This window comes from Diadema setosum, chromosome 19 (genome assembly GCF_964275005.1).
Source record: "Diadema setosum chromosome 19, eeDiaSeto1, whole genome shotgun sequence".
In the NCBI taxonomy this organism is placed as follows: Eukaryota; Metazoa; Echinodermata; class Echinoidea; order Diadematoida; family Diadematidae; genus Diadema; species Diadema setosum.
The window spans coordinates 32065622-32078584 of NC_092703.1; the positions used below are offsets into that span (position 1 = coordinate 32065622).

The 12963-nt window shown below is 37.7% G+C and overlaps 1 protein-coding gene across 3 annotated transcripts in view; it reads right to left on the bottom strand.

Annotated features, from left to right (window-relative positions):
* Positions 1 to 374: 374 nt before the first annotated feature.
* Positions 375 to 12963, bottom strand: part of LOC140243004 (cyclin-dependent kinase 8-like) — a 52395-nt gene continuing 39806 nt past the window's right edge. For all 3 annotated transcript variants that reach the window (XM_072322745.1, XM_072322746.1, XM_072322744.1), the window contains 2 exons: positions 4109 to 4228; positions 375 to 2106 (listed from right to left, as the gene is read on the bottom strand). In XM_072322745.1, coding sequence (XP_072178846.1) covers positions 1873 to 2106; positions 4109 to 4228 — 354 coding nt within the window. In that variant the 3' untranslated portion in view covers positions 375 to 1872. The remainder of the gene's footprint in view (positions 2107 to 4108; positions 4229 to 12963) is intronic.

Below are 12963 nucleotides of genomic sequence, written 5' to 3' on the forward strand. Positions count from 1 at the left end.
AATCAACAGTGGACCAAATATAAGCTTTTGACTCTGGCCATTTAAAAAACATAATAATTCTCCTTTTTTTTTCTACCACTAGTTTCCTTCATCACATGAAAAGTTTTTGAATGTTGAGTATTTTGCTCTTCACATTACATCTGGTTAGAGAATCTCAGATGAATCTGAAGGTAATAAGAGTAGATTGAACAAAGAATCAACAGTGGACCAAATACAAACTGTAGAAGCTTCTGACTCTGGCCATCTGCTTGCTGAGTGTGAAATCTGAAGTGGAAGTGAATCCCCAAAATCTGATCTGGAAGTTGGTAAATACAGTACACTCTCGTTACAATGAACACGTTTACAATGAAACTCCGGTTACAACGAAGTGAAAATTCAGGCCTCATCATTATCAGCACTATATTTTTTCTACTGTTTATCAATTCAATTACAGTGTAAAATGAAATTTCACTATTACAAAAGAAATTTAACTTTCGGACAAGATGACTTTTGACTGTAGCATTAAATAATTAAGCGGTATGTCACTGGCAACAAAAAAAGAAAGAAAAAAGAAAAAAAGGTAGGAACCCAAGTTTGAGTGTCCCTGTAGTGGGGAAGAGGCCTTCTAAAACTGAAATGACTTAAAGTGACTGGATTTGTGTCACTGGTCATACTCTTTGATTTACTCTCAAATTATATCATGGATGATAAATGAGCCTCTTTTTTTTCTTTCTTGAGGTAATAAATACACAATGCCTGGAGTGTCAAAGAAAGATGGAAATTCATGCCATTTCAAGGCAAAACCTGTGGGCACAATAAATACATGTACCATCTGTGACTGCCATACTTTCTCCAAACTGGAAAGAAACAATGCTTTCACATTGATATCAGAGTGAACAATGGCAAAGGTTGCATGTTACAGAGAGGCGAGCATGTAAAGCAAAGTTTGTTCTTATTGCTATGGATACACTCACGAAGGAACTGGTCCAAACTCTACAGCATAAGCAGTGGAACGTCATAGCTGTACACCTATCACTGGAATTGGTAATCAAATATAATATTGAAATACACACGTAGATGGTATACTGTATATTTTGCATTACGATTTGAACTTGCAATAAAAAAATGCCTCCCATAAGAGGTAATACATTGTATATCATCTCCAAGGTTGGAAATTGCTAATTCTTTTGCTTGAAAAGTGACAATACTTCTTTCTTATCCTGTCAATGTGGTTCTCAATCACTAATTCAGCCAGTCACAAAGTTGCTTCCAAAATTCCGATTTGCAATACATGTATATACTTGCTACATATACTTAGTATAGAGCATACAGTACGCTGTTTCTCTGACAGTACTTTTGTGCTTAAGTTGAACATTTTTAATACACTAAAGAACAAGCCCTACTTTTGTACAGGTCTCTTTGAAAAGCCTAGCAGGAGTCTAAGCACCATTCATTGGTGCTATGAAGCAAAATGGACATGTGTCTTTTTGCTGCAAACAATACTGTTGTCTTACGCCAATGCACTTATCAAATTATGAAAGGGTGCTTAAAGTTTATATAATATTATGCATGAATGGCTACAGGCACCTCCAGATCATACTCTACCCACTGCAGTAAGGAAGATTAATCAACACACTGAATACTCTCAAAACTGAGGCTTTTAGGAATGGCCACTTGAGCACTTCAGCTCCGATGTCTTTCACCCTTGTCCAGCAAATTTGCATACCACGCTTGTGCATTCTTGGTTTATAAGAGACTGTTTGAGACTGGTGTCCAAGGTGCACTTGACAGTGAACACAGAGGTGTTGCTGGAGATGCCCACACTGCACACAACAGGGTCCAAGACCAAACAAAGGTGTGTCCGTCTGTCCACAAAGATTCATGGGCGTGTCCTCAGAAGTGTCTTTGGTGGTGGCCCTGGTGGTGTTGCTGGTGTTGGTGGTGCTGCTGGTGGTGCCCCTGATGGTGTTGCTGCTGCTGTTGCTGGGGGTGCTGGTGATGTTGCCCATGCGGCATCTTGCTGGAGTGCTGGGAGCCAGAGGATGGGTACATCATGCCCTGCTGCGGTTTGGTGTTTTGGCTCGGTCCGCCCTGGGACCCACTGCTGCTCTGGTATCCAGACATTCTCTGGAAGATCAGTTCAGAGGCAAAATTAAACTCCTTGCTTGTCGGTGGGTTGGTTAGTGTGAATGTAGTGTCTAACTTTATCACTTGTGTCACTTTCGTAATTAATTATCACTTAGATACATGCAGGGGTACATAATTTTTCATAGAATGTTGTATTTTTCTTTTTATGCAGACAAAGAGTAAATGAACAATTCTGCATAAAACAAGAGACCCGTGGGTCTAGCGCTCACCTGAGTATTGCAAGTTCACCTTTCACGCAGTCACTAATCTAAATTATTCACAGCTCTACTAAAATTTGACCAGGCATTCTCAAGTAGAAGATGAAAATGTACAATAAGGGCCCAAATTTTGTAAGATTCCTTAATTTCCTTAATTTGGGGGGATTGGGGCCCCCTGGGGCCCTCTGGGTGGGGCATGGTGCCCATTTGATAAATTGAGATCCTGACCCCCTAGGGATGCTAACTGCCAAGTTTTGACGAAAATCCATCATGAGGTTTTCAGGAAGATGAAAATGTACAGGCCCCAATTTGGACCTTCCAAAGCCCCCCCCCCCCCCTGCCCCCAAGAGGGGCACCCCTGGATCTGCTATGAACAAACTTGAAACTACAGTCATTAATGTACTCACTCATAGTATTATCTTAGCTCTATAACTCCTGATTCTAGAGAAGATTTTTAAAGATTCCTTCATTTTGGGGGGTTTGGGCCCCCCTGGGGGCCCCCTGGGTGGGGCATGGTGCCCATTTTAACAAATTGCGATCCTAACCCCCTAGGGATGCTACCTGCCAAGTTTGGTGAAAATGGGTCTTGGGGTTCTTAAGAAGAAGATGAAAATGTACAATTTAGGCCCCTTTAGGACCCCTCCCCACCCCCCTCCCCTGGGTCCCAAGGGGGGCACCCCTGATTCTGCCATGAACAAACTTGAAACTACAGTCATCAATGAACTAACTCATAGTATTAACTTAGCTCTATCACTTCTGGTTCTAGAGAAGAAGATTTTTACAGATTCCGTAATTTTGGGGGATTTGGGGCCCCCCTGGGGGCCCCCTGGGTGGGGCATGGTGCCCATTTTAACAAATTGAGTTCCTAACCCCCTAGGGATGCTACCTGCCAAGTTTGATGAAAATCGGTCTTGGGGTTTTCAAGAAGAAGATGAAAATGTGAAAAGTTTACGCACGACGCACGCGGCACGACGGACACCGGACGAAGGGCGATCGCAATAGCTCACTTGAGCCTTTGGCTCAGGTGAGCTAACAAATGGCAAATCTTAACTGTGATATCACATTTAGCATGGTCCTACTGATACAAATATTGATGCAAAACTTCACTATTTTGTGCATAAGGGAAAAAGCTGTCATCATGCTGATAAACCCACTGATAAAACTTTTATCTCAACTTGCCATATCGAATACAAACTAGGAGGTTGCCAATAGTACTGACAGCATTTATGCTTAACAGATGCTTAGCAGAACTGCATATTGATTAATCAAGGGTAGGTCCCTCTGATCACACTTACAACCCCTTTAAAATGTACAGTTAACCCTGTCTATAGCCGCCACCCAAAGGAGAAGGAAAAAAGTGGCCATTATAGACAGGTGGCCGCTATAAACAGGGTCTTTTACATGGCTTTTCTCGGGGGACAGGGAGGATCTTTTATTGGCCCTATATATGGCAGGAGGCCACTATAGACAGAAGGCCATAATGGACAGGTGGCTGCTAAGGCAGGTTTGACTGTATATAAGTACTTGACACATCTTGGGAGAACCTTGATATCTATGGTTTGTTCTGTGCACTACAAAAACAGGTACAAGCCAAATATTCAAGAAATGTCTGGCATTTTTATAACAAATCTCTAAAGATGAACTCTGTATTCCGGAACAATTTTGCCATGGATTTTGCCATAAATATTACAATCAGCAAAGAAGACATTCTTGGATTTTGCTTTTTGATTCATGCTGTCAAATCCAAAAAGTTCCCCTTGTCCTGGATGAAAAGCAATGTGCACCTGTTGAGATTGGTATTCCTGGGGCATCATGCCTCCCTGTGCTCCGCCATGGCTGGAGGTGTTCGTGGGCGCCACCCTCAGACGTTTGGCTCCTTGGGCGTGGCTAGATGATCCACCAGTCTGGGAGAGTAAGAAAAGACAGCACATACAAGCTTAACAGGACGCTCCCCGTCATGCCAGTGGACTTTGAGTGATGTATAATCCATGCTGAGACCAATCAGTTTAAAGGGATGGTATAGCATTGGTTGAGGTCAGGATTGGGCTTTGAACTTTTTGTGAGATACCAAGAAACTACTTATTAAATAGTACAGAGCATACCATTCTAAGAGGAATTCAAAGTTTATTTTGATGAAAATCAGTTTTGGAATGGCTGAGACATCCAAAAACAAAGTAAAGCAAAGCCACCATAATAAAGGGTGGGTCCCACACTTTATTAGAATCGCTCTGTTTTGGGTATCTCAGCCTTTTTAGAACCAATTTTCATCAAATAAGCGTTGAATTCCTCTTGGAATTACATGTTCTTTCATATTTCATAAGAGGGTTCTCATTATTTCACGAAAAATGTTAGAAACCTGAAGTTAGGTCTCAACCAAAATGATATGATCCCTTTATGCTGGTTATGCAAGAGCGCCATGAGCATCATTCTTAATGGATTTCAGCGCATTATAAGAGGCCACTATTATTATTATCATTATTGTTATTATTATTATTATTATTATTATTATTATTATTATTATTATTATTATTATTATTATTATCATTATTATTATTATTATTATTATTTGAGACCAAGAGACAGAAGAGGTGCACAGCAGTTTGGTCAAACACAGTGTAACTGCTTTTTTAACCAAGTTATGAATAGATGCTATTGATTATGTGAAATCACCCTCTCCCTCTGAAAAAAAAAATGTGAAAGTATATCACTAACCTGCATGTTATATAGTTTATAGTTAAATACAAAGGAAAATTTTCCTGTATTTCGATGGTTCATTTGGCAAACTGGAGGAAGGATAGGATGGTTACGGGAACCAGTGCAAAGTTAAAACTGACTCGTCACATTATTTTAGTCATGATTAATTTGAGTACTTAAACATGATAACATGTCAAAGAAAAAAAAAAAAACAATGGCACAGTAGAGAACAACTATACCACTAGACTGCCAGTCAAGCCAAGTGATAAGATTGATTGGCTTATTAAGAAACAGCACAGAGATAGATTACATGCCACAGAGAGAAAGGAATAATCTTTCAAACAACTGATAAAGCTCAGTACTTCGTGGTGGGTCCAACAAAGGTATAGAATTTCAGTGCCATCATACCCCTCTTATACATCATAATTACTTGTCAGGTCTGCCCACCAACACAGTGTATTTGAGAGACAAGTTTTCTCCTATTCTTCTATTTACACACTGATGCCTTTTATCTCTATGGCAGATATGGCAACTTGAGGGTTGCAAGGTCACTATGAGACCACAAGCCTCTAAGCTTGCAGAAAGAGGAGAGACTTAACTGATGGACTTCTAGAGAAAAAGAAAGTGAGAAAGGGAGAAGGAAAAGATGTCTGTCTAAATTAAGTGGATGCTTAAAGGACAAGTTCACCTTCATTAACATAAGGATTGAGAGAATGTAGCAATATTAGTAGAACACATCATTGAAAGTTTGAGGAAAATCGGTCAATCCGTTCAAGAGTTATGAATTTTTAAAGTTTTTGTGCAGTCACGCTGGGTGAGAAGACTACTGCAGTGTATGATGTCACATGCGTACAACAGTAATTATTATAAGGAAAATATAAAGAGAATTTCACAAAATGTCATCTTTTGAAAAAAGTACACATTCCCTTGACTCGTTACTGACATATGTTGTGGGTAATATTATTCCCATTGCTTTTAGAAAGAGGCAAGTCAAGTGCTCTTTTATTATGCGAAAAAAGTGAATAAGGAAAATATAAAGAGAATTTCACAAAATGTCATCTTTTGAAAAAAGTACACATTCCCTTGACTCGTTACTGACATATGTTGTGGGTAATATTATTCCCATTGCTTTTAGAAAGAGGCAAGTCAAGTGCTCTTTTATTATACGAAGAAAGTGAAAATATGTTGAATTTTCTTTACATTTTCTTTATACTGTTATACTCATATGACATCACGAGCCTTAGTAGTCTCCTCATCCAGCGGTTCCAACACAAAAATTTTAAAAATTCATAACTTTAGCATCGATTGTCCAATTTTCCTCAAACTTTCACTGATGTGTTCTACTAATATTGCTGCATTCTCTCAATCCTTATGTTTATGAAGGTGAACTTGTCCTTTAACTACAATGACTGCCTAGTTGTGCCAGCTAACAACATGTACCTGTATGCTATCCTTTTGATGAATTCTTAGTCATGATGGACACAGAAACACATGTGTAATTATTGAATTGATAAGAACATGTTTGAGAGATATTCTAGCACATGTACATTCATAGTAACATTTCAGGACAGAATAAAGTGGGGGGGGGGGAGCCTGGATGCAACTTATGATTAAATGTCCCCTTATCCATTAAAGACAAATAAATGAATTTATTGTATATGCAATGCGATTACTACATGATTGATCTCGTAGCTAAGAGTAGAAAAATGTATGTTGCATAAATATACAAATGCATGCCTAATAGTGACGTGGAAATTAGCATAGTGCAAGTGTGGGCAGTTTGTGACACAAAAAAAAAACGTGTAAACACGAAAATCTACATGCAATGTGCTACTTGTTGCAAGCTCTGTTATTTACATGCAATGAAATATTTATGCTAATGATTACGTACGAAAAAGATGAGGACACAGGTTATGTATTATTTCTCACAACGGGTAATATAAAGCCATTGGATTACTACAATGTGCTTACAATGTGTGCTGGGTCACATACACATACATTCATCATATATTATTCACATTATGTCACAAGAGTATGAATTTTGTGAAGCAAAGAAACAGGATAAAAAGGATTTCAGAGAACTATTGCAGAGTGCCACTCATAAGTGGTAGACTGATTACAGGCCTAATTCAATAACAATCCAGCCAATCAGACATACACATATATGGTTATGTGACAAAGTGCTCTGACCTTAAAGAGGAATTCTGGACCAGTGTAAAAGTGTAACACAATGTTATTACTAGCTGAATAACTTCAAAATGTGAGCGTGCACCACAAAACAAACAAAAAGTCGCACCCCTTGATTTTAAGTGAGGACTCAAAAAAGGTGAAATGGTTCAACTAAGTCAATTTTGAGTTTTTCATATTTTCTGAAAGAGCTACTTTTCTTCCATATTATTCTTTAGTTTGGTATCTTAACATGAATGGGAAAGTGTGTTTTTAGCAGTTTTTCTCCAACCTTTTTTGGGGGAAGAATGATCAGATATGTCTTAAAGGCCGCTTCTCATGTCTTGAAATCCTTTGCACACTCTTCACTTTCAAGTCCAATAACTTTTGAAAGGATGACGCTACTGCTTTGAAAGTAAGCATTAATCATGGGCAGAATGTGCTAATAGAACATGCTTAATTTCAGCTTAATCTGATAATCCCTTCACTATATTTGCTCCGGTGGTTTACATCCTGTGTTTTGTCCCTTTCATGGCACAGCTAGCACGGCTTGGTAAAGATTAAGCGCTTGAATAGACCGTGTACTGTAAAACGAGGAATGTTCACGTGCATTTTAATTTCGCGAATTTCGCGAGCGCGAAGATTTGCAAAATTAAAATGCATGCAAAAGCTCTTGTCTACACTATAAAGATTGAATGCCAGTGGCAGTTTGCGAAAATTTCATGCCGCGAAAAGGGCCGTCGGCTCCAAATCGCGAAAAATTCTTGCCGCGAATATATCATGTTTTAAAGTACTTCACAGCCTCTTTTCTCAGTTCACACTTTTCCAGAGTGTGAGCTTTCTTTCCAGTATTTAGGTAGGTTTGGGGAGTCCATTTGAATTGAGTTATACATCATTTTAAAGCGTAGAGTCTGCTCTTTCAGAATCTGTCCTTAACTGAAAATCCATGTCTGGTGACTTTTTGTTGGTTTTGTGCTGCAGGGTCACAAATAATGATTGGTTAGATATACAGACAACTGAGATAGGGGATAACTGTGTTAAAAAAGACACCTAGAAATTTCAAAATTTTATATGTGTACAAAGTACAGTGTATATGGTAAGTTGTATGGCAACCGCATCAACTCACTGCAATGTATTAGAATATTCATATTGACTGTAAAAATAGTTTGAGAAAAATGCTTTTATTTCATAATTCTTTGAATATTTTTTTTAAATCCAATTTGATAATTTTTTTCACTGTTATGCCTATTCAATTTTACTCTCTATTTTTAGACAAATGTTTGACTGATCCGGAATTCCAATTTTAATAAGACCTAACAGTTCAGAAGTTGACAAGCAGAATGTTAATCGAACAGTGTGGGCAATGTTACATTATACACTCTTCTGATTCTGACAACACAGCTAAATGAGAAGAGAAGGTAGATATTAGTATGTGAGATACAATGATCAATGTCCTGATTGTACTATGCGAGTAAGCGTCCATTCAGCTTGAAAACAGAGCCCTGATCTGGAGCCAGCAATGGTGACCACAACTCATGGACTGCCATCCCTTCTTGTCCGCAGGAAATTGACTGTACTCTACCACGTCAAACCTGTCGGAACAGCAACACATTGCAGTGTTGCCTTCCTGTCTTCCAAGCTCTTTTTGTTTTGTAGCAATCAGAAAAGCTTTTTCTCACTCCTCTATCTCTCTGTAATGTGCCCCATCCATGAATTGCACCAAAAAAACATGGATTAAAAGCATTTAGATATTTCATTTACCTGTGCTACATCTTTTCCAAGTTCGTTCTTGCTATTATTCAAAAGTGACATGTCGACAATCGGTGAAAATCAAACCAAACAAATTCATCGTGCTCATTGCCAACAAAACTGTATAATCACACAAAAATCACACTTTTACAAAAGTGGCCCCTTCCACTGTGTTTCTAACAGAAGCCTTCACATAAAAAGAGCAATTTGAATGTCATTTTTCATTTCTATTCCATTATGTTAAAGGCAACTGTAATTGTAATTTGATAGGCACCTAGTGACAGTGAGCATGCTAAACTGTATGCCCAATGCACGTAATAGAAAATTATCATCATATCATACACATCTAGATCAATATGCATAATTTAATCTTGAATTCCTCCCCCCCCCCCCCAAAAAAAAAAAAAGGTACATACAGTATGTGTACAACTATTTAAATATTGAATAGATTGTGAGTGATAAAAGATTTGCCCCAATCAAAAAGTAAATGATGACAAGCACTATCATGTGCCACTCAATAATATAAGTTGACACAAAATTGCTACTGATGCTATTCAACTGGTCAATTTGTGATGATTACTTTATGTCAAATATGTGAGATTAGGTAATGAATTTGGAGATCCACATGCACAGTATACACAGAAATGTGTAAAACTCATACATGTATAAACACACAGCAACCTTCCTCCCCCACCCCAATTCATTTCCAAATTGGTAACTACCAAAAGTACATAAAGATTCTGAAAGAATTATTCAAATTCTCAGGTGGCACATTACTGAACTTTGGAAACTAATGATTTTGAGCACGAATAAGTCAAGATTTTTGGCACACAAATATGAAATACTAGTAGAAGGAATATGTGAATGACAATGGTGATTGTGTTAAACTGATTGAACCATTCAGTGTTACAGACATAACTTTGACTGCCTCACACATAGTATTAAAGGTAATGAATTGAGCTGACTAGAATAAGTATAAGTAAATGTAACAGTGAGAGCTACAGGTATTAATGGAAGTCCTTCACTGAAATACAATAAATGGGAAAAAAGATGGTCAAAAAGAAACAGAAAGGAACAAAGATTGAGATTTGAAAACACGGCAGGATCAAAGGTAAACTATACTGTACATCAAATAGCTTCTTTCTCTAACTTTATCACCAGATGGATGAACAGTTTTGTTTCATCCATGCATGAAAATATGCATCTTTAACAATAATTACACATATCTTTTCATCCACTCATAATGCAGAAAGATTCTGCAATACACTCCTTGTATGTATGCACAAATGTGCTTCTGGTGAATTTGAGATCTTCCTTCAAAAGCACAAACCCAAATCGGTCATACATTTCCTCAATTTTCTATTCATCTTTAGCTTTTTATGTCATTCTTGTGTTTTCTGAAAAATCTGTGTATTTCATCCTTCTGAAAGATGACTCCTGAGATTTTGTTGTTGTTGTTGCTCATTGATAAGAATACAGAATCAAACCAAATAGACAACAATTTACTCATTACTGTTCATTTCTTAACCTGTCTGGTCAAATGCTAATGCTATTAAAGTTTTTTATCATCCGCTGCTGTAATTTTTTTCCCACATACGCTTAAATTTCTCCTCCAAATCAGGCAACAGAAAACTCATCCATGAATTAAATTTTTTGCCCCAAGTGACTGGACAAACATTCCCTCAAGAGCCTCTGCAAACCCCCCCCCCCCATCCCCCAAGCCCTTGCACTACACAGCATCACATCAAAATACTGCACAAGTGATACGACTAACCAGTGCACACATTGCGAAAGGCAGAAGAAAAATGAAGACATGATGTCACTTGTGTTAGCACTTGTATAGAGGCCTAAATTAAAATCAAACTGCAGCAATCTGGGTGACGCACATACAGTACACATGTATGTATGTCTGGTACTCATAAGAATGATTAAATACATTGTATCACTCTACAAGCACACATATGTGACTGCCTAGCACAAAACCCACAAAAAGTTGCAGATTAAGATTTGCTGTAATAGACCAAAATTTGTCATTTTGGTTGACCAATTCAAAATTTTAAGGTCAGTCTTAATACCTGAAAGAGTAATCTTTTCTACAATTACATACTTATCTAAACTTGGCAGCTTACAACAGAGCCAAAATTGAGACATTATCATTTTTTTTTTTCTGGACTATATTTTTTCATTGATTCTCCTGCACAGCACACCGTACTGACCCTACTTTTCAAATACCCTATTCTCCCCTTTCTATGGAACTGCACCTATAAAACTCATTTGCATCTATATATCTCATTTGAATCACTTTTTGAATGGGTTAAGATGGGCGAATTTTAACAAGTTATATATCATTTTACAGCTAAGAGCTTGCCCTTTTAAACTACAGCAGTAGAAAAGTAGAAATTCAATTCAGCCTACTTTTTATGGGTTTTGAGTTGGGCAGTCACATATGGCTTCAAAAGGTGTGATGACATAATACCCTCATCATTCCCAATATCAAATACCACATCCTGCCGTGCTTCAATTTGAAAAGAGAACTACTTAAAGCTACTGAAGACTCTTGCGATGTTGAATATAAATACCTTATACATTTTTTGAAGTTCCTGCATAATGGAGATACAAATAATACATATACACAGATGTTAACATTCCATGAAGATTTCGTATTCTGATGTTATCGAGTACATCAGGGTCAAGTTCAATAAGCCAGTTCGGGGTTAGCTCATGGGCACATCGGTACAAATGACCTTTCTTCTTTCTCAGTTGATTAGGCACTCCACGAGTTTTCAAAGCGAGAGAAGGTATTTCAGCTTACCCGACGTAACAATTTATGGAATTCATCAGTCATGTTCAAAGAAAGAATGAACTTGCGTAGACCAGGTGACCAGAATGATCCATCAATTAGCACTTTGGAAAGCATCCATTTCATTATTTCGCATTGAATGTATTAACAATCTTTTTCTATTGATATTGTCAAATACCGCATTTGCTGTCAGGTGGATGTGCTAGCAAGCACCACTCATAATGATCACTTGAATAATCATTACATCACAGATGCTTATCTCAGTGAATAAAAAACCAACATGCTCTGCCGGTACTGATGACCTTTTTCTGCTCATGCTCAAAGTGGAACCCCGAACTGGCTTATTTGATGGTCCCTTCACAACGATTTGCAAATGGGAGTTTCAAACCTTTTTTTTTTTTTTTTTTTTTTTTGCAATACACACAAGAAAGGTTGACTTCCACTGACTTAATAGACCCTAAGCTTTAAAGCACATTCTCTCAATTGTTTAATAAGTTTTAGATAATTTTGTTTTAGTGGACTAGGAATATCTTTGTTGTGTTAGTGCTATCATAAATTGTTGTAGTCTTCTTATCCAGCGATAGCAGTGCCAAAACTTTGAATGAAAATTAATTAGTTCTGAGCGGATTGTCCAATTTTACTCAAATTTCGCTGATATGATCTATTATAATTCCTCCATTCACTCAAGCCACATGATAACATTTGTGATTCATTCCATTTCAAATGTAATCTGTAGACTACAAGCCAAGGAATAACACCCAAGTATACTGCTGGCTTGCAACTTGTCTACTCCCTGGCAGAAGGTTAGTATGACCACACTTTTGTAATGACAGCAGAGGCCTTCTAGCAGAAAGCCGACCAACTAATCTGATGGCACTTGTCACTTGTTGCAATGTGTCTTCACTTCACAAACCAGATACATGCCTTGAGGTTTACCACATATTCTGTGAGCAATATTTTGAGTCAAGTCACTTCTCTTCACTATGAACATAAAATGTACTACATGTAGGCCTAACACCTCTTATTGGAACAGACCTTAGTGGATACAAATACAAAAATAAGGCTTAGATTTATTTTGCAGAGATATTGGGAATCAAATACTCCTGCATACTAAAGTGCCAGTAGAGATGAATAATCAATGTTTTTCTGGCATTATCGAGGGTAGATTCATCTATAAATATGGAATCCATCTGGTACATCACAATGATTTCACCCACATTTACAGAGACT